General features: G+C 40.5%; 1 protein-coding gene across 2 annotated transcripts in view; it reads left to right on the plus strand.

The window, feature by feature from the left end:
• The window catches only part of LOC102445657 (beta-Ala-His dipeptidase), a 37,175-nt gene extending 18,673 nt beyond the window's left edge, over positions 1–18,502 (plus strand). For both annotated transcript variants that reach the window (XM_006121403.5, XM_075921068.1), the window contains exons 4-12: positions 4,393–4,555; positions 7,270–7,358; positions 8,921–9,121; positions 11,459–11,543; positions 12,235–12,395; positions 14,078–14,242; positions 15,083–15,224; positions 16,676–16,823; positions 18,288–18,502. In XM_006121403.5, coding sequence (XP_006121465.2) covers positions 4,393–4,555; positions 7,270–7,358; positions 8,921–9,121; positions 11,459–11,543; positions 12,235–12,395; positions 14,078–14,242; positions 15,083–15,224; positions 16,676–16,823; positions 18,288–18,393 — 1,260 coding nt within the window. In that variant the 3' untranslated portion in view covers positions 18,394–18,502. The remainder of the gene's footprint in view (positions 1–4,392; positions 4,556–7,269; positions 7,359–8,920; positions 9,122–11,458; positions 11,544–12,234; positions 12,396–14,077; positions 14,243–15,082; positions 15,225–16,675; positions 16,824–18,287) is intronic.
• Positions 18,503–21,982: the final 3,480 nt, after the last annotated feature.

Genomic DNA, 21,982 nt, shown 5'->3' on the forward strand with positions numbered 1-21,982 from the left:
ACCTATGACAGAGTCTGGTGATAGATGCAGAAATGAGTACAAAAACAGCTCCAATATCAAGTTCCATTCGTGTAGAAATTCCTTCAAGCTAAGCTGTGACCCACATGACATTTCTGACACCAGCTTGTGCTAAATCTTGGCCAGTGTCACTAGAGCACTAATGTTTTTTCCACATTATGAATTCTCAACTCCCATCTTCTCTTAGGTTCAGTCTTCATAGGTGTTGTCTTGAATAGACAATTAATCTACAATTGTGAACTGTGACAGATCACAGCAATGTGTCCTTTCTACTAGCACTTCTTGCAAATGGCCTGTTGTGTCCAGCAAGCCTTCTCAACATTCATAGTTTATGCATGGTGGCCACACAGAAATTCCATACATGTCCATAGTTTTCTGTCTCATGAGTTCATGAGATGAACTTCTCAGTTCATGGCAAAGTCTAAAGAATCCTCTGCAGTTTCCATTGCAATAGCCACTGCAGCAGCCTTCTTGAATGTAAGCCCTGATACAGTAAAACAACTTTTTCAGGACTCGGTCATTGCACTAGTTGGTCATGTAGGGGATCACTTAATATTTGTCTGAACTGACAACATTTTTAGAGCAGCAATAAACTTCTCTGCTGACTCTCCATTTCCCTGATGTCTGATGAAACTGATAATATGGGTAGGAAAAAGTGTTCCTACATTGTGTGAATTGTGGCATATGTGGCAGTTCTGGGCACAATTGTTGACAAAAGATCGTGCAGCAGTCCATATGATTTTGGACTGTTTACTGTCTGTAGGTGTGTAACTCATCATCTGACTGGAATAGAATTGCAAGTAACAAATAACTCAAAATGTCTGAGATATACCACCTATCATTTGCAGTTGTCAAATTCACCAACATTGCCCACACAAGTTGCCATTTCTCTTTTCTGTTGGACATCAAACCTCCTGGACACCTTCTCTGCCACAAGGAAATTCTTTTGTTTGTTTGTTTGTTTGTTTGTTTGTTTGTTACTGAGCACCTGCACAGATCAATCTGCCTCTTTTTGCCTGCATGTCACTGCTGCAGACTGTAGAATTCTTCCTTTGGCTGTTTTTGGGCTCCCTCTACTGTCCGTAGACTCTCTCGGTATGTCTAGACTGCAGGGTTTTTTCAAAAAAAGTGGCCTTTTTTTAAAATTTCCCTGCGTCTAGACTGCTGCCACATTCTTTCGAAAGGAAATAGAAAGAACGCAGTGGTTTTTTCGATTGCAGAAAACCTCATTTTCCAAGGAAGAATGCCTTTTTTCAGAAGTGCTCTTTCGAAAAAAGGCGCTATGTAATGCAAACTGCTTTTTCGAAAGAGAGCATCCAGACTGCCTGCAGCTTGCTTTTTCAAAAGTACTGGTTGCAGTCTAGATGCTCTTTTTTGAAAGAGGCTTTTTCGAAAGTATCTTTCGAAAAAGTCTCTTTCGAAAGAGGCTTGCAGTCTAGACGTAGCCTCTGTACAGACTAAGCTGCTGCTAAGTCTGCCAGCTTGCACGTGGTCTGTCAATATGATTGGTTACTTCTCCCTCGCTTCTTTGTTTCAGAAGCTCTGAGCAGCAATCTCTTCTTTAAGTTTTTAATTGCAAGTTCCCCCTCTCTCTCTGAGTGGTTTGCACTCTCCCAGTAGCAAAAGCAGAAGTCTGTCACCTTGCACCTCTGCATGATTGTTCCCTCTTTTCACAGTATTATTTCCTGACTTTTTCTGCTTGTCACTAATGCAGTAGGAACACTGGACATGAACACGATAGAAATCCTTCATTGCCAACAAGAGTGCCATTTGCAGGAGATTTAGGGGGCAGTAGCCCCCCTCCTAAGTTTGAACCCCTGGATTTCATACATGAGGTCTGCTTAAAGCTGCATACCCTGGCTTCAGGTCTTAAATGTAACAGAGTTTGAACTACTTGCAGCTTTACCTTTGGAGCACGGAGTTTGTTATAAAAAGAGGGAGACAGGGTGATTAAGAATAACAAAAGGCTGGGCATTCAAGCAATTGAAGGATTGTTAGATCATCATGAAAACATTGCTGAGTACTTCACTTAAAAGATAGGGGAAAGGAGAGTAGGAATGAGTGTTGTGCTGCAGTGATCTGCGTTTTGATCACTGCTGTTAAACTTCTCATAAATGTTCTTGAAAAAGGGGTAAACAGTGACTAATCCAAAGGGATCTCACAAAATTGGGAGACTGGGCAACACAAGGGCAGATGAAATTCAGTGTTAAGTGCAACATAATGCATATGAGAAAATATAATCCTAACTATAGATACAAAAATGATGGGGTCTAAAATAGCAATTACCACTCAAGAAAGAGATCTTTGTGGATAGTTCCCTGGAAACATCTGTTCAATGTGCAGTTCAGTCTAAAACTAAAAAGCTAGCGGAATACTGGGAATCATTAGGAAAGGAATAGATAACAAGACAAAATACCATATTGCCTCTACATAAAGTCATTTCATGCCCACATCTTGAATAATGTCTGCAGATTTGGTCACCTTATCTAAAAAAAAAAAAGATATATTGGATTTAGAAAAGGTACACAAGAGCAACAGAAATGATTAGGGGTTAAGGAACAGCTTCCATATGAGGTGAGATTAACAAGACTGGGACTTTTCATCTTGGAAAAGAAATGACTAAAGGGTGGGGGGATATGTTAGAAGTCTAGAAAATCATGTGAATGGTGTGGAAAAATAGAATAAGGAAATGTTATTCATTCCTTCACTAACATCACAGAAGAAGCTGACCCAAGTAAATGTATAAGCAGCAGATTTAAAATAAACAAAATAGGTGACGGGATAGATCATGATGATTGTCTCTTCTGTTTATTCCTTGTGAAGCATCTGGCATTGGCCACTGTTGGAAGACAGGATACCGGGCTAGAAGGACCTTTAGTCTGACACAGTATGATCATTCTGATGTTCTTATATAGAGCCCAAATGTTTCTGCCCTGTGCTGTAACCCGCTAGACCCCACTCCTCTCCCAGAGCTGAGATAGAGCACGTAAGTCCTGACAGGGGTTTGTCTCTCTCTCCACAGAGTTAATAACAAAGTAAGAATATACATTAAAATGTTAAGGCTAACCAGTGTCCCTTAAGTGACTTGCCACAAAATGGCAGAATATGCTAGTGTTAGAACTGAGTGGGTCTAATATTTATTTATTTTATTTTCTTTCTTTTATAAAGGAATTAGATACAGTGCTCCTGTCAGCTAACTGTTACCTTGTCTGCCAAAAAGTAGAGTTTTCCAATGCCTTACTAGCCCCTGAAAAGAGATGATGTGTGTGTGGGGAAGGGCGGATGTGCCCCCCCCCCCACACACACACATTTGGTGCTTGGCTTATACTGAGCATGCTCAGGAACACTGCTAAAGCCTCTGTCCTCAGTTCATTCCCGTCATGCTCTCACTCTCTTTCCTCCTCCCCTCATCCTGGCATACACAAATTGCCCCCCCCCCAACACCAAAATCTGAAATGGCACCTCTGATTGCCAAATGCAGTATTTGGACCCAGCAGAAAAGGAGATACGGACACAGAGAAGCTCATTTAAGCATGTTTACTTGTCATGGAAAACTTTATTGTTCTTGAATCAAAACTGAAACCATCCCAAAATTAAAGGTTTGCACTGGGGAGGAGGAGAGTGCTCAAACATTTGAAGGGACAGGGCATCACTTTTCTTTCATACTGTAGGAAGGAGAAAATACTAAACCTCTTACAAATTCCCTCTCCCACCAATGTAATGCAATGGCTACCTTCCTTTCACACAGACCAAGTGTACCTGTTAGTGCAATGCTGTCTGCAAACTCTGCTCCTCTTCCTTTTAAACAGAGATGCTCCTTTTGTGAGCCATCCAGTCTTCTCTCGCCTGTGCAGAAACCTGTCTTGTGTGGTAGTAAACAGCCGTGTTAACTTGAGACCTTAGCCTGTTTTCAGAATGGTGTGCAACAGCTGCCAGTGCTACCTCCCATATATTTCATTTTTCAGTAGATTCCACAAGCCTGGAACTTCAATCTGTCCCGCAACCAAACTCAAATGTGGTTCCTGTGCAGCTTTTCATTCATTCTCGTGTCACACATGGACAGCTTTCTATCCTCTCCATTACAGGCTGAGTTTGGGAGGGAACTGAAGGGCCTATCAAAGAGTGGACCTAGCTATCATTGTATTGCAGTAAAACATTAGATGAACTCTTCAGTTGCACCTCAGAAGCTCAATAGCTGGGGTGAAAATCCTAGTTTCTGAATATGCTTTAAAGAAGGGGTGGAAATCAAATTTGACAACCTACTTTGATAAGGGTTATTTAAATATGGGCAATTCCAGTTCTGGTTTGTAGTGACTTGCATGTTCTCATAAAGCTTTGGATTTTCTTTATTACTGTGTAAATGTTCCTTCACAGCTGCCTGATGGCCAGAGCCTTCTGTTGCCTCCTCTGATTCTAGCAGAACTTGGTAAAGATCCACAAAAACCCACTGTGTGTTTCTATGGACACCTGGATGTACAGCCTGCCAAAAAAGAAGATGGATGGGAAACTGACCCTTACACACTGACTGAAACTGATGGTCTGTACGGGTTTATTATTCTTGCACAAGTATTTGTATGCATGACACTAAACTACGGAGTGGGAAGAGGTTGGGTCAAAACTCAGTCCTGGTGTAAGAAAGTTCTGCTCCTATGGAAATCTCTGGAACAAATTCAGGGGAAATGGGCCTACAGGAGCTGTGCTGTCATTGCTTGAGTCCTGCTTGTGACTAGACAGTATCACTGGACAGTATGAAAGAGCCAGTAGGAGTTAATCAGGGTTGGTTGTTAGGAGCAGGCAAGCAGGTCAGTCATCTTGATTGCAGACTTTCAGTGGGCACTGTATTGTTGTGTTGCTTTGGGCTTTTGAATTTGTGTGTGTGTGGGTTGGTTGGTCTTTTGTTCCTTTGGTTGTTGCTGTATTTTGATTGGCTGACTGGTTTTGTTTTTGTTTTGGCTCCATTGATTTCTTAGCTGTGGGCTACATGGGGGTTTTGTTGGTTTTTTTGTTGGTTGTTTGGATGGTGGTTTGCTCAGACACTAGTGGGCTAGAAACAATTTCTGCCTTGGCCGACAAAACCGATCAGGGCATGTTCCTGCTTAGAAATACCATGCCTCAGAAGAGGATGATACAGAATGAATAGTAGCTTCCTCCCATTTTGCTGTGCCTATCCTATACCACAGATCTATAGAGCTCTGCCAAACGACCTTCTAGGGGGCTGACTCTGGTGGAGTGGGATGCATGGAACTCAGTCATATTCCCTCCCTTAATTTCATGCTCCCAAGAGAAATCAAACAGATCTCAGGCAATGACTTCATTGTAGAAAAGGAAACCATGAATCCAAGATCACAGTAAGTCAGTAGAAAAGTAACTCAGAAACCTGACTCCCATTCCTGTTCTCTGACCACTAGACCACTCCATCTCACTTTTTGGGACCAATTCCCATCAAATTTACCAGATAACTCTATTGATTTCAATGGGAGTAACTCTGGATTTATACCAATGTACATGAGAGAATATTCTAGTCCTTCATGAATGTATGCAAATTTATCAATTTGAAAAACTTTGTTAATAATACCCCAGGTTGTATCCCTGGATGCATATATAGGACTTCTAGGTAGTGTGCGATCTCTACACACATCACTTCTGAGTGATACCATCCCTATAGTTCTTTTTGTGGGCTTCATGCATGTTGTGTCAAACTGTATGTACAGAATTATTGTGGTCTGGACAAACTTCTGTTAAGAACTAAAATAAAACTAGCACATAGACTTGAGCCACAAATAAAGACTGGAACATAGAGTCCTCATAGGTCTAGTGCAGCGGTTCCCAACCACTGGTCCATGGACCTCTGTTGATCCGCAACCCGCTGGCTGCTGGGCCACAGCAGCTGCTGGAGCTCAAGTCGGCTGTTTGTGGTGGCTCAGCTCTGGCAGCAGTGGTGGCTGAGGCACGGTAGGATGAGCTGGAGCAGGAGGTGCCTCCCTCCCTCTTCCCGCCTCTGTGATTGGGGAGAAGTACGTGAGGAGGGAGGGGACATGAAGGAGGAGGGAGCATGTGCACCAATGGCCGCTCCCCCTGCCCATGTGGCAGTAACTGCCATGCTCCCTCAGGAGGCAGCCTTGCTCTGGGGAGTCAAGGAATTTTGGGTGGGTAGGGGTGCAGCAGCGGCACACTCTGGGACGCAGATTTCTTTTCAACCCTTTCCCCAGATGCTAAGGGAGTGAGGAGAAAGTTCTTGCATTCTGTGCATGCCTCTCACACGTGGCTGGTAAAGGGAGCCCACCAGTCAGGTATGAGAAGAATGCACTGAATGCAAGTACTTTCCCCTCACTCCCTCAGGGTCTGGAGAAATGCATGAAAAGCAAGCTATGTCCCGGAGTGCACGGCTGCTTCCCCCCTTCCCAAAATTCCACCCTTGTGGGGAGTGCAGAGTGGGGTGGGGGCAAAAGGGTATTGACTGAGGTCATGGTGGGGTCATGGGGCAAGAGAGTGTTGACATGGTCTACAGGGGTCAGAAGTTAAAAGGTGAAAGGGCATGGGGCATAGGGGTGAGGGTCAAAGAGTATTAGGCACTAGAGAGCAAGGGGCTAGGGCTACGTCTAAACTGCAAACCTCTTTCAAAAAAGAGCATCTAGACTACAACCAGTACTTTCGAAAAAGCAAGCCGCTTTTTTGAAAAAGAGCACCCAGACAGTCTGGATGTTCTCTTTCGAAAAAGCACAGTTTGCTTACATAGCGCCTTTTTTCAAAAGAGCACTTCCGAAAAAAGGCGTTCTTCCTCATGAAATGAGGTTTTCCATGGTCAAAAAACTGCCATGTTCTTTCGGTTTACTTTCGAAAGAAAGTGGCAGCAGTCTAGACACAGGGGAAGTTTTTTCGAAAAAAGGCCACTTTTTTGAAAAAACGCTGTACTCTAGACACACCCTGGGTTGGGGCTTGGCTGTCAGGTAACATTTTTTTGCATATTCATTATTTGCATAATGAATATACAAATAAAATGTTACCAGTCCGCCAAAATTTTGTGAATGGGTTTGCCATCCCACAGCATAAAAAAGGTTGGGAACCACTGGTCTAGTGCATTAACTCTACTGAGAAACACACCTCCATTTAAAACAGTTCTGTAAAACCCTGGTGCCTTTTACATCAATGGGCATTTTGCAATTGACTTCAGTAGAGGCAGGATTTTGCCCATTTATAGCTGAAGCAGCAACAGAGATTCCAAAGTTTGATATTATCTTTTTATCTTTAAAGGAAATCTTTATGGGCGTGGAGCATCAGATAACAAAGGACCTGTCTTGGCATGGATAAATGCAGTGGAAACATTCAAAGCACTAAAATTAGTAGGTGGCAAAGAGAAACATTTTTATTATTATTCCCGTGGCACTGTGCAGGAGTGAATTTCAGATGTAACCTCATCCCCCAAATTGGTTTCCTATATTTAGAATCGTTAGTATATTTTTAATGTTGTTTCCAAGCCTGCTCCAAGATCATTTTGTGTTTGAGTCTTTCATAAATTGTCCAGGCTCAGTGTAATGCAGATCATGCAACCATCCTTGTCCTTCCTTATAGAAGGCACCAAGGAAAAAAGCAAGCATTAAACTGATTTGCTACTCACAAAGACCATGTTCTTGAAAGCTTTTTAAAATGGTAAAAGAACTGACTTTAAAGCAAGAATTGGCCATGCTTAGTTTTGCACCTTTCTGTTCTGTTCTTGGCTGCAAGTTATCATCAGAATGTGTGTATCCATGGTCAGGACCAGTGTGTCTATTCAGAACAGTATATTCTTTCAATAGCATGTGGGCTTCAGCAAATAAAACAGCTAGCTTTCAAATATATGAATTACGTCTTAAGTTATTTACTGTCCAGCTTAAGATAGTTGTAAACTGATTGGGTTTCTGGCTGTTTTTCTACAATGTGCTAATCTTTCAAATCAGTAATGGCCAGCCAGGTTGGCATTTTAACAAGTGAATCAGATAAGGCTTATCCTCCTGAAACCTCTTGCTAGCAAAAGTCAAAGCTCATGATACAACATATGTGCACAGTTTATTCCTGATTTCTTTGTGATTGGTTGACAAAGCATTCGGATTTATCCAATTTCTCAGGCTAAAATTATCCTTGACACAAGTCGGTTAAAGTCCAGGGATTTGTAATGGGGTTAAATTTGAAACTTGAAGAAATGCAATGTGATGTTTTCTGTTTAACTTAAAACACAGTTTCCAATAGTCTGAAAATGAACCACAGGGAACACTGCGCTTAGTTTTTCTTTTTTCATATGAGCACTTCTAACTCGCACTGGCTGTTGATGAATTTTGCTTGCATTGAAGATTTTTCAAATTATCCCTATACTGAAGTAATGGTGCAACTTTGCTGTTGCTAAGGGCACTACAAATACCGCTGTAGACTGCCATTTGGAATTTTTACCACCGTATTATCTAATCCTGCAGGGTTAGAGAACACAATTGTAACAGTGCCAGCAAAGGGCCTATGCTGACAGCTCCACCTTTGCTAGCATTGCAACAGTGAGAGATATAGAGGAAAACTTCAGTGAAGATGCAGCCGGTATGTTAGGGAGCAAGACAAAAAGGGGAAGAGAGAGAAATAAAGAAAAGAGAGAAAATTAATAAGGAAAAAAAATGTATATTCCAAGATTGCCATTTCTAGTACGATGGGTTGTTGTTTATTACTTATATTACTGTAGTGCCCAAGAGCCCTAGTTATGGACAAGGACTGCATTGTGCTAGGCAAATATTGAACATAGAAGTTACTCGCTGCTCTAAAGAGATGACAATTGAATTAGCCCACTTGGGCTGCCCTCCTTACCCCTCCCCTCAGTAGCCTTGATTATTAGACTTAATGATTGAAATGCCAGTTTCTTACCTAGGCTTCGTTGATTTTTACTTAGGACATGCCAGTAAACTTCAAGTTCATTATTGAAGGTTTGGAAGAAGTGGGATCTCCAGGTCTAGAGAAATTAATTAAAGACAAAAACCAGCTTTTTTTCTCTGACGTTGACTATATTGTGATTTCGGATAACCTTTGGCTTAGCAACAGGAAGCCAGCCCTCACCTATGGGACGCGGGGAAGTATCTGCTTCTTTGTGGAGGTACAAGAGAAAATGGCATTGATTTATTTGGGTTGGATCCTTGGGTGGAGGATGCCAATGTGCTCTATAAATATGTGTTTGTGTGCAGAGGGAGAGACTGAGTGCCAGTACAGACCCTTTATCTACAATCTCTGCCGCTTCCACACTCTCCCCATGCTACTTTCATCAGCTCCATTCACTCTCTCTCTTATCCCAAATCCAGTCCTTTTCCTGCTCCCCCTCAACTTCTCCTCAGCCACAATTTCAATTCACTTTCTCTCTCTCCCCTTACAACCTCCTCATCGCCTGCTGGGTGCATCTGTGCTGCAGCTCAGGGAGATGTACGTGCACTAGCTTTGATCAAGTTTTACCCTAAAAATAGAAGTTGTTGCCTCAGGGTGCAGGCAGCAGCACTGGCTAGCTGCCCAAGTACAACCCCAGCCCCACTGCTGCCCTGCCCCTGTGTGGCAGGGCAGGCACTGCTCAGTGCAAGATGTCCACAAGCAGAATGCACAACTGAGTGGGCACGGTTAGTTGAGAAGCCATGCTAAGGTTCTGAAGCCACTGACCAGAGTACATGGTACATAGTAAGATACAAGCCACTGGGAAATATAGGGAGGACATGAAAATAAATTCCCTCGCTGGAAGTTTTTGTGTCAGTAAGTAAGAGAAAAGATACTTTCTTTGCCCCGTCCTTCAAGCTAGTACCTAGAGAAGCAAATCAAAATCTACGTCAATCCCACTTGGAAAAAGAATAAAATTAGTTATTTTGACTCAAAGCAAATCTCTCAGTATCCTAAAAACAACTCTTTCAAGCCATGCAGAAGAATGATTCCATCAAAACAGCAAAAATGATCCATATCTGCTTCTACAAGTCGGACGATCCTTGTCCTGTACCCTCCAGACCTGACTGGTCCCAGATAAGGGATTTTTTCGGATCAGGGAGGTCATTTCTGGCCCCACTGCTGCAGGCTCCCCCTATCCTTTTCCCACAGGCTTCCTCATTTCCCATGCAGCCCAGCTGAGCTGTGCATTGGCTCCTGGCTCCCTCTGAAGCCCAGCTGAGCCATGCCTTGATTCCACCCCCCAAAACCCTCTGCATAGCCACCGGGCTCCCAGCCCTCCCACCCATGCCTATAGGCAAACTCGGCAGCCACCTACGGCGCCAAGTTAAATGGGGCACCAAATTCCCTGCCACTTCCCCTTCCCCTAACGCCAGGCGTCAACCCCAGAGGAGGAGCGTGGAGGCTTCCCTGCGCTGCAGGAGGGGTGAGTCAGCCCTGGAGGAGGAGCACAGGGAGTTGGCCCCAAGGGAGGTGGCACGCGGGTGTTTCCCCGTGCTACGGGAGGGGGGATCAGTCCCAGGGAAGGCACATGGGGGGGGGGGGGTTCCCTGAGCCACAGGAAGGGGATCGGCCCTGAGGAAGGCACTCACCAGCTTCCCCTACACTGCAGGGGAGGGGGTTGGCACCGGGAGGGGTGCGTGCCGGCTTCTCTCGGGGGGGAGGATCCTGGGAGGAGGCGGGTGCAGGGGACTCTCCCCCCCACTGGCTCCCTGTTCCCTCTCCCCATTCCCCTGCCACAGAACTCCATTCCCAACCCCTTCTCCCCAGCGATGTGGTGGTAATGGCAGTTAAAGCAGGATAGTGTAATGGACTATTTGGGATTTGTAATAATAAAAATTATAATTAACATTTGTAATGCATTTTTATTTGAAATCGTACTGCAATATCATCTAGCTGTCCTGTACAAATCTATTTGGAAAATTTTGTGTGTCTATTTTAATCTGATCTCAGAAACATTGGTTGGACCGACAGACAAACCGAATAATTATGCCTGTTTAAATAAATATTCTTAAAAACATTAAATGGAAAACAGGGGCAAAATGTTTCCCAGTTTACCAAAAACCTCAGTCAATATCTGCCCTTAGGGCGTGGGGGGGATCCCTGATTGCATGGTTCACCTACGGTGCCAGTGGCTGGCAGCTAGTCCAGGGCCACCCCTGTCTGCAGCACATTCGGACTCTGATCCTGGAACATGGCCCACGGATATTGCCAGACCAGAGAGTTCTGGTTTTTAGAGGTGCAACCTGTAGATGGCAGAACAGAATGATGCTTGGAGCTCAACCTGTCTCATGCTCTGTCACAAAGCCATTAGATTATCTTCCATTTGTCAGAAGCAGACCTGAGACCTTTTCTAGCCCTGAAGGACTTTCCTAGAAGTACCTAGCATACTTCTCTTTAGGCAATACATCAACAATAAAACTGGGATTACCCAAATCCCCGTGGAAATCCAGTGATCTGAAAGAAATAAAACCATGTTCTTTGCATGTCAACATGTTACTTCTCTGTCACACAGGTACAAGGTGGTGAGAGAGATCTTCATTCAGGAACTTTTGGAGGCATCATTCATGAACCAATAACTGATCTAATAGCTCTGCTTGGTAATGCTGCATCTCATATTCCTAGATGATAGCTAGTTAGTAATGGATCAGGGTCAACCTCAGAAAGTTCAGTGGTTCAGCTTAGTTTGTGTAAGCATTCTAACATTTGGATGATTGTATGTGAGTGTTTTTTTGTGAAGTTGGCCTATTGACATCAGTAGAACAGTGCAGGTGCTTAAACCTACACCTGGTAAAGCGCCTTACTGACTCCAGGCCTATTCTGGAATTAAGTGTGGCCCTCTACAATACAAATACTTCCCACTATTTCCATCAATTCTAGCAGCCCTAGAGTAGATGGCCCACCATTACTTACATTCTTTCTAGCACCATATTTATTAGACTTGCTCCAGGCAAGTCTTATCAAAATGTGCTATTAGTGAAGGCTTCTGAAATTGGATAAATTTTATGGTAATTCTTATATGAACTGAATGATCTTTTCATGTGAGCCACTAGCTCCGTGGAAGACTGAACAGCAAACAGAGGGTTTCCTAGTAAATTAGAAAATACCCTGTCAGATTACTGTGTGATGGTTAGGGGTCATCTCATCTCCTTTTTTGTATTGTTAAATGGGAATGAGTGACTTAACTAGTTGCGACTAAGTCTTGGTATAGAAAAGAGGGGTACAGAAATGGTTAAGAACTACTACCCTACATTAAAGAGAAGATTATGCATGTTGGTATCTGTTTTGTAGATAGCCTAGTGGATATATCAGGTCGTATTCTGATCCCTGGAATCTATGATGATGTTTCTATCCTTACGGAAGAGGAAAAGAAGTTGTATGAATCCGTTGAATTTGATGTAGAGGAACATAAAAATATTAGTGGTGTGAAAAAATTCCTGTATGACAACAAGGTACAGTAAAAACTTTATTAATGGTTTGTAGAAAGAGTTTAAATGACCAATTTATTTTCAATGATTATTCCAAACTTCAAGGTTTTTCAAGCAAACTAAAAGACTCTAATGACTTAACTCAAGCAGGAAGTAGAAAAAAATGAAATATTTGACCGGTCAAAAGAAATACCTGGAGGAAAATAATCTAAAATGAGAGTTAATAAAAAGTAATAATACAAAATAACTCCCCACCACCACCACATAACTCAACAACTTCCCAAATCAAACAAAAACCATATATTAGAGAACCAAAGTCGATGACATAGTATCTTCACGTATTAGTATAATTACTTCACCCATGTTGTCTAATATGCTGGGACCAATACAGCTACAGAAACACTGCATTCATAAAAACCACTCAGGCAAGATCATAGGGAGTAAATTGTATTGGGCTTGGAAAGTAGATGGCAGCAGAAAAGTTGGTATAATTTGGAGATAGTTACATTTAATTAGTTTAGGTTTTGAAGTCTGAAGCTTTTGACAGAATTTTAAAATAACAATACCAATAACGCCCAGCAGCTAAGAACTAGTCTACCCAAGTATTACTATCTCAGGTAGAGATGTGACTTTTTTTTTTAATTACCACTATATTTATGTTGGCTTAAAGCCCTAGCATATGGAGTTATTCAAGTATATAAGTGCCTTATATTGGTATAGCTTATTCCACTTCCTGAACAAAAATTAAAGCTATGTTGTTTAAAGCACTTTTATACTGATATAACAGGGTCCACTTTAACCTATCAGTATCATTAGAGCAGTACAAATTGTTTTTTGCATCCGCTCCAGAGAATGAATGGGATTGTTTGCTGATCACTGTCCATTATCCCTTCCCTTATTTAGACATAAATTGATCATTATTAAAAGCTTTCTTCCCTTCTTCACCATCAGAGCTTGTCCATTCTTGTTAGCATAATTTGAACTGATGAAAGAACAGGGTATGGAAAGATGCTGAAAAATCCTGTAAACTGAGTAGGCCAGCAGTCCTGAGGTGAGTGGCCAGGGAAATCGGACAGGTTTTTAGTAGCTGTTTGGAGAGTACATAATAATGATCCCTGTTCTAGGCTAATGCGCTCCTTTGCCATTGGCATCAGAATGTATTGGCCCAGGATATAACTACATTGCAAACAAGAAGCACACTTGAATTATCATTACAAAATTTATAAACAATCAGCATACAGTTAATGGAGACATTGTCACTATTCACGATACTTCTATAAATTCAAAGTAATGGCTAAATAATCACTACATAAACCAGTTGGTTGTTGGAATTTAAAAAATAAAAACGAACTCCTAATGCTATTTTCCTTTTTAGTTCATTATTTTTATTATACACTTTAACCTCCAAGACAGTCTTGTCCTGCTATTTTTTCACGCCTGCTCTTACTGTCACCAGAGTTATACATGAACAACTTTCCTCTTCCATATATCCGCATGCTGTAGGCAAATGTTGACTAAAAGAAGTATCAGTGTTTACATAGAAAGACCTTTACCTAGCATCAAAAATCAATCAGCTTTATATTGAAGAAGTGATCAAGCCCAAATTTTAGCAAGATATTTAACGTTTTCAGTAGATTATGTGAATTTTGAATTGCTCTGGCATTGTCACTTTTAATTTTGTTTTATTTGTTTGTGATATTATAAAGGAGGAAATACTTATGAACATGTGGCGGTACCCCTCTCTCTCTATTCATGGGATTGAAGGAGCTTTTCATGAACCAGGAATAAAAACAGTGATACCCATACGAGTAATAGGGAAATTTTCAATCCGGCTAGTCCCTCACATGAACATTTCAAATGTAGAACATCAGGTAATACTGTCACACTTCAACTTTTGATCAGTTTTATGCATGCTCCGTTCCGGATAATTTTAGAGATCCCTCCAACAATTAAAATGTGTAGCCAGAATAATGGCCTGTATCTTTCCCTTAAGTAGCTGTTTATGGGCATGGGAGTGAAAAAGTGACCAGAACTTTAACAGGATTAAAAAAAGAGCTAGTTAAATTCATGGAGGTTAGGTCCATCAATGGCTATTAGCCAGGATGGGTAGGAATGGTGTCCCTAGCCTCTGTTTGTCAGAGGCTGGAAAATGGATGACAGGAGAGGGATTGCTTGATGATTACCTGTTCTGTTCTCTCCCTCTGGGACATCTGGCATTGGCCACAGTCAGAAGACAGGATCCCGGGCTAGATGGACCTTTGGTCTGACCCAGTATGGTTGTTCTTATGTTCTTATCTGTGGGTGTGTCTACACAGCAGGGCTTAACTCAAAATAAGCTACGCAAATTGAGCTACGTCAACTGCGTAGCTTATTTCAAAACAGCTTATTTTGTAATAGGGAGAATCTACACAGCACTTATTTCAAAATAGTGCTCTTTTCTTCTGACTTTCCTTATTCCTTGTACAATGGGGGGTACAGGACACAGTCAGAAGTCTTCCAGCTTGACAGTATTTTGACACTATTTCGAAATAACTGCCTGCTGTGTAAGTTATTTTGCCTGCCTGTAGACTAAATTATTTTGGAATAGCGCTAATTATTTTGAAATAGTGTTGCAGTGTATATGTACTCTGTGAGTGTACCATTTCTGGATATATTATCATTGAAGGATGTCATGAATAAACACTGTTAATGACAAGATGCTTTCCTTTCAGGTGAAACAATATTTAGAGGATATATTCTCTAAGAGAAGCAGTCCAAACAAACTGATGGTGTCTGTGCCATTGGGTGCAGTACCATGGCTTGCTGACATTAATAACACTCTGTATACAGCAGCAAAAAGGGCAATCAAAACAGGTTTGTTATTTCTTTTATTATTATTAACAGAGCCACCATACAATGTCACAGCAACTTGCACAAAGGAAAAGGATATTTCCTAACATCAGTGAAGGTTGTGTTCAGAAAATTATTTAGATCCAGATAATTTTGGAAGAAAGGGTGGTATTTATTCAGTGAATGCACTGTGACATGTTTGCAGTTGGCTTTTCTGGATATAGACTCCTATCAGTTCACTGGAGAATTTAGATAAAAGTAACTGTTTGCTGCTGCCTTATGCCTCAGGCACACTGAGGAAAACAAAGCTGCCCATTGATGAGAGCCCTGCACAGATCCAAAACTGATATCTGCATTGACATCTGCAAAAATGATCCACAGGTATCTGCATCCACATCCATGCATGCGGATACCTGCAGATGTAAAGCGGATATCTGCACAGTTGCAGAGTTCTACTCATTGACAATAGAGAGGGTATTTCCTTTTCCCTAGAGAAGGAGTGAGCAATGTTGTTTTTTCTCACTTCACATATGTTTGCTTTCTTCTTCGAGGGTCCCCATTGGTGCTCTACTTAGGTGTGTCAGCACCTCTGTGCTTCTGGTGGCTTTCATATTAGAAAAAAGGAAATACATTAGAGGGCTCCTAAACTATTTTAACTCCCTAATGCCTAATCATTACTTTTTTAAAAGAAGGATCACTTACATCACTTTAAGAAGAAGAGGAGAAAACCTAAAACCCAAAGCAATCAGCTGATTTCCAAGGCTCTGATTTAGCAAGATATTTAATCATTTGCTTAATATTAATTATGTGGGTTGAATCACTGATTTCAATAGGACCACCTGGTCTTACGGTTAGGGTGCATCTACACTACAGAACGTAACTCGAAATAAGCTATGTCAATTCCGTATCTTATTTTGAAGTAGCTTATTTCAAAATAGGAGCATCTACAAAGCACTTATTTTGAAATAGAGCACTCTTCCTCCGACTTCCTCATACAATGAGGGTTACAGGAGTTGGAGTAAGAAGTCCTCCAGCTTGACAGTATTTTGACACTATTTTGAAATAACTGCCTGCTGTGTAGACGCAGACTAAGTTATTTTGGAATAATGCTAGTTATTTCGAAATCATGTTGTAATGTAGCCATGCCTTTTAAGTATGTGCTTTAGTACCTTATTGAATTGGGATCTATATTGCATGATAAAAGGCAGCCAGAAGATACTGTCTCACTTTTCTGTGTTATGATATGCAACACCAGGATAGTATCAAAAGGCTTGTATGATTTTCCAGGTTGTGCATAATGGATATTATTATAACTGTTGTCTTCTTCAAAAAAACAAAAACAAAAACAAAAGTACTTCCAAGGAGAATTTGTGCCAGGCAGGATGTATCAGAATTTATTATCACTTCTTCCAATGAAGAGACAAGTGAATCTTCCTTTTACTTCCACAAACTTTCATTCTTTCCATGTGTTTCAGTTTTTGGACAAGATCCAGATATGATCCGGGATGGCGCAACAATTCCTATTGCCAGAATGTTCCAAAATATAACAAAGAAGAGTGTGATGATGTTTCCAATTGGAGACGCTGATGCTGGGGAGCATTCCCAAAACGAGAAAATAAGCAGGTTAAATTAAAAAAAGACATCATTAATGATATGAAGAGGAAATTGAAGCACTAATGTTCACCCACAGCAATTCCAGCATACTAGGCTGTGCCCACGTGATTCTAACTGACAGTCCTATTTCTCTCTATTTTACCCAATGGAATCCATTTTGGGGTATTCATGGTTGTATCCTCTGATAAGCAATAAGGTTTTGCTGCTTTTTCACTTGTGTTGGTCGTGCAACACCAAACAAAGCAGAAATAGAATAAGCTGAAGTCTATTCCTTCTTCCCTACTGACAGAATTGCAGTCTTGCCAACATACATGCTTTTATTGCAAGTCCCATAATAATTAGTGAGTTTTCTTAAAGTCATAGTCAGGCAAATGCTGGAATCAATGATCTGCATGACAGTCTCAAAGGTCTTTAAAAAGACAAAACAAACAAACAAAAAACAAGAGGCAGTAACTCATAGATATTGTGGAGAAAAGCATAAGAATGTGAAGGAAATGTGTCCTAAAGTCTCTGACACCGGAAGGCAAAAAAAAATTAACACATTTATTTTTTAAATCACATGAATTTTTAAGCTTCTTTTATGATTTTTTTGGAGCCTGATGCATGACTTTGGAACACTTGGGATTGGCAATACTGGAATTATCTGCCAAGTTCCAATGAGTTACACTTTCAGACCGTTAGTTTTCATTGAGGGCATAATTAGAAGCAAGTAGTGTGACTGAGGAAGTCTGCAGACCCTTTATAACAGGTGATGTTATATGAGATGGAAGAACTCTGCTAAATTCTTAGAATCTAGGTTTGTATTTCCTGGGCTGGCAGTCAGAAGAAAATATCTTTTTCTTGTAAACTGGCCACATTTGATCTGGAAATCACTGAGATTCAGTAAACATGAAATCCCATTCATCCAGCAGTTGCTTTTTAGGGAGTAGACCCACACATTAAGGTTATGAAAGAAGTGCTGAAGGGATCCAAAACCAAAATTTGCATTCTCTGATCATGTTTCTGGAATTCACAAAGGAAGACTTGCCATCATAGCTGACACTAATGCCATGTTTTTGAGACACTTAGCAAAGACATATGGATGAAGTTGGCATAACTAGGGATGTAGTTCCTGTCTCATCCTTAGAGGTAGTTTTCCGTGCATCTCCATCCCTTGATGAGGATAAGGCATCATGGGATGATATGGAGAAGCTAGTATAGCCATTTCCCATGTTGTATTTGTCCCATGGATAAATTGGACGTTTACAATGCAAAGGTTCTTACTCTGGCATCTTGAACCTCAAGCACTTAATTCTTCCCTTCTCTCTCCCTCTCCACTAAACGGGGGCCCAGTCTTGCAAAGTATTAAGTACCCTCAAATCTCATTGAAACCAACAGGAGTTGATGGTGTTGATCATTTCCCAGGATTACGCCCTTGTTTTGCATAATTTGTTTAATAATATTGGTCTTTGTTTCTTTTTTTTTTCTCCATAGGAGCAATTATTTTCAAGGAACAAAACTGTTTGCAACCTTTTTCTTGGAGATTGCAAAGCTGCATGAACAATTACAGGAAGCCTCCACAATGAAGACTACAAACTGATGGACTCTGGAAAGACAATAAGCTATATGTCTGCCTGTTGCCTTAAGCATTCTAAACCTCCTTCTTTACTCTGGAGAAACGTATAAACAATAAAATATTTAGAAGTGCACTGCATGTCTGAAAAACTGATTTTATTCATTGTCTAATACAATTGGACTAATGGTGCTTCATGCTCGTTAAACGAAATGTTTCAGTTGGCAACGTTAGCCCAGGAGGTGATGGGAGCAGGAAACAGTTTGTTATTAAAGTTCACATCTTTCCAGAGACAACTCAGGTCTGCCAATGGTGGGGAAGAGGGGTAGAGGTAAAATGAGGACAGCTGGCTTCAGCAGTGCTCAGTCCAAGTAAGCACACTCAGTGCAAGCTAAGCAGCAAATCTGGGCACGGAAAGGAGGAAGGGACATATGACCCCCACATGTCCTCCCTCCCACATATTGCTGCTACTTATTTGCAGTGTGACAAAGATCATATTGCTTTGTTCACATTCCAGTTCATGAACATAAATTCCTTTGTAGCATCCCTTCTTTCCTTTTTGCTATATATTAATTTCTATCAGACGATTGACTGAAAAATATTTCACCATATTAACCTCTTCCCTGGTCACTTTTCCTACAACTCTCCCCCCCTGCAACTATTGCATTTTATTGTGTCTTGCCTAATTACACGAGATGGATGATTAGAAATTAGTTCAGCTTTTCTACAATTCCTGTATAGCATTTATCCCGATGCCCTCTTGCAGCTGATTCCATGGGTTAATTATTACAGAGCATTTCCATTTATTGGCTCCAAACTTTCAGCCCTTTCCATGTTCTCACATTATTATGCAAGGCAAAGAAAAAAGAAGAGGAGTCATTTTCCATTTTTATTAAATATTTAATTTTTGGCACTAATAAGGATAATATTACCAAGAATAACAACATTTTACAAAATAAAGGGCTTTTTCTTTCCCTCTCACTATTTCAGTTGTTTCAAATGGGATTGATCATTTGGTTTCTGAGTAAACTGTGTGGCAAAAGTATTTCCCATTTTGATTTGACACAGATACACAATCTTCTCTGTTTTCTTCATGTAAGTTGGAAATAAGATGACTATGCCATCAGGATCAGTTTGTCAAATGCAATGCAAAGAATAGACTGCCTGAAGTCAATGGAGCCTCGGGTGAAATAAGGTTGACAGATTTGGATCCTGTCTCTTTCTCTGTTTAATCCTATTCTCTTCCCATTTTGCTGTTTGACATTAAAGATTTCCATGTATTATACTCCTCCTTAATATAGCTAACTGTTAGGAGAGCAGTCCTTCAGATTCTGCTTACATATAAATATCCTCCACTCATACGACCAGCAAGAAAGCCAGTGCAATGACCTTCTCCAAACTTAGTCCCTTCCTGTTCTCTGGCCTTCCTATCTGGGTAAACTTGCCCCACAGATCTCCACTTCTGGCAAGGGAGCCCTTAAAGGGGACAGCACCCCTTGTTTTCCCACTAGCCAGACAAAGATCACACTGCTTGAAGGTTGTGGTGGGCACAAGCTTTTAAGCACTGCTCTATTGTTAGTTTTGTGAGTGTGATAGCGTCTCCAAAACAAAACTAACAGCAAGAAGGTTTTGTGGAGAAGAAACTTCAATATTGATACAAAAATTGTAGTAATTTATCATAATTATTCTTATAATATTGTGTGTGTAAGGAATTTTAAAACATAACTTCAATTACTTTATTTTGTGACCCTTAAAAAATAAATCACATGCAATCAATGTTTTTGATTGCTTAGTTTATTAAACAATTTCAGAAAGAAATTGCAGAAAGCTATTTGTCAGATAGAGATAAATCAAGTGTCAGCAAGATAACACCTTGTAGACATAACACCCTGTTTATTACCCCAAAAGGTGTTAATGCAAATTTTAAAATGCAGCCTTTGTAATTGCTATTTTTCTTAGCCTATATTTTAAAAATATGTTTACTGCCATTTTTGGTTTGCACAAAATAGTTAATGGTTGTTTTAATTGCCAGCTATAAATGCTACAAAGGCAAGTCATAATTCTAAGGAGTGTTGGGTCAAAAGACAAACAAACCAAGAGGACATCTTTCAAGGAACAGAACACCGTCCTTTAAGATACTAGTTTTGGTATAACTGCAAGCCTTGTCTCAAGGAAATAAAGTTGTACAAACATTCCCATTTTGTTAAAAAAAAAACCAAACCCTTCATTGTATAAACTGGAATGCAAGAATGATCCTTATTTAGAATACTTCAAAGAGGACTGTAGCAATGTGTTATCAGTGCCAAAAAGGGGGGGAGGAGGGGCTTTGTCAACCCTTCTTTTTCAAGAGAAAACCCCTGTTCAAAGCCTACAAAATTCTTATGGCAAGTAATTCTTTAATTAACACTCTAAAATCTTTATCCTGAAACTTTAATTGTGGGGAAGTGTTTTGAAGAAAATGAAGAAAACCTCTTCAAAACTTGTTGAGAACAAGAGTACAACCCTTTAATAATTCTTCCAGTTTGAGGACTTTTAAGTATTTATTTTTAAAAGCCCTTGAGAGCTAAGAAGATTTTATATAAAGAAAGAATAGGAGTGTTTGGACTTATTCAAAACACAGTTTCAATTCCTACTGAACCCTAATGAAACTGAAGACATATCTCAGAAAATGGGCTAAGTGAAATGAATTAAAGTTATAAACTTAAAAGTGGTTTAAAAATCTCCCAGAACAAAGAAAAAGGAAAGACAACTGTCAAGGAAGAATCACAACTCTAGTGCATGTAGGAATTAACAAATTACATATTCATAAGATGAAGGGGCTCCTAAAGACAACCCAGGAAATTACTGAGCCTGTGAAAAGTTGATAGCAGCTAATTTGGAATTTGCACTCTTAGTTTTGTGCTTCCATCCACAATTTTACAACATTCACCAATTAGTCCTGCCCAACTATACAAATGAATTGCCACAGCCAATTAAGGGCTTGTCTAGACTACATTCCTGTGTCGAAAGAGGAATGTAAATGAGCCCAATCGAAAGTGCAAATGAAGCATGGATTTAAATATCTCATGCTTCATTTGCATATTCGCATCCAATCTCTGTTTTGGAAAAGGGTTTTTCGAAAGGGAAACCGCAACCTAGACGCGGTTCTTTCGGAAAAAAATCCACCCTTTTTCAAAAAAACCCGTATTCCTCATTCCATGAGGAGCAAGGGATGTTTTGGAATAGTGATTTATTTCAAAATAAGTGCTGTGTAGACAGTGCCAAATTTCAAAATAAGCTAGTTTGAAACTGACTCAAAAAAAGCTACGCAACTTACATAGTTCAAATTGCATAGCTTATTTTGAGCTATGGGTGCAGTATAGATGTACCCTTAAGGACCCAAGCAAGGTTGGGTAAGTATGCTAGTGGTATATAAAAGAGCCTCTTTTTTAAAAAATCATGTAAGAGACTCATGCCTATGTTGGCAGTAAGTGATAACTAGTAAGAGCTGGCCTGCCACGTTTTTGTTTATCAAGACTAAATATTTTTAGTAACTTTTGGGAACAATTACTTAGCACTCAACAATCTCACCTCCAAGTTTGCTCTCTGTTTTAAACTCTCCATCTAGAATAAATTC

This window comes from Pelodiscus sinensis, chromosome 2, assembly GCF_052426305.1.
Source record: "Pelodiscus sinensis isolate ZL-2025 chromosome 2, ASM5242630v1, whole genome shotgun sequence".
In the NCBI taxonomy this organism is placed as follows: domain Eukaryota; kingdom Metazoa; phylum Chordata; order Testudines; family Trionychidae; genus Pelodiscus; species Pelodiscus sinensis.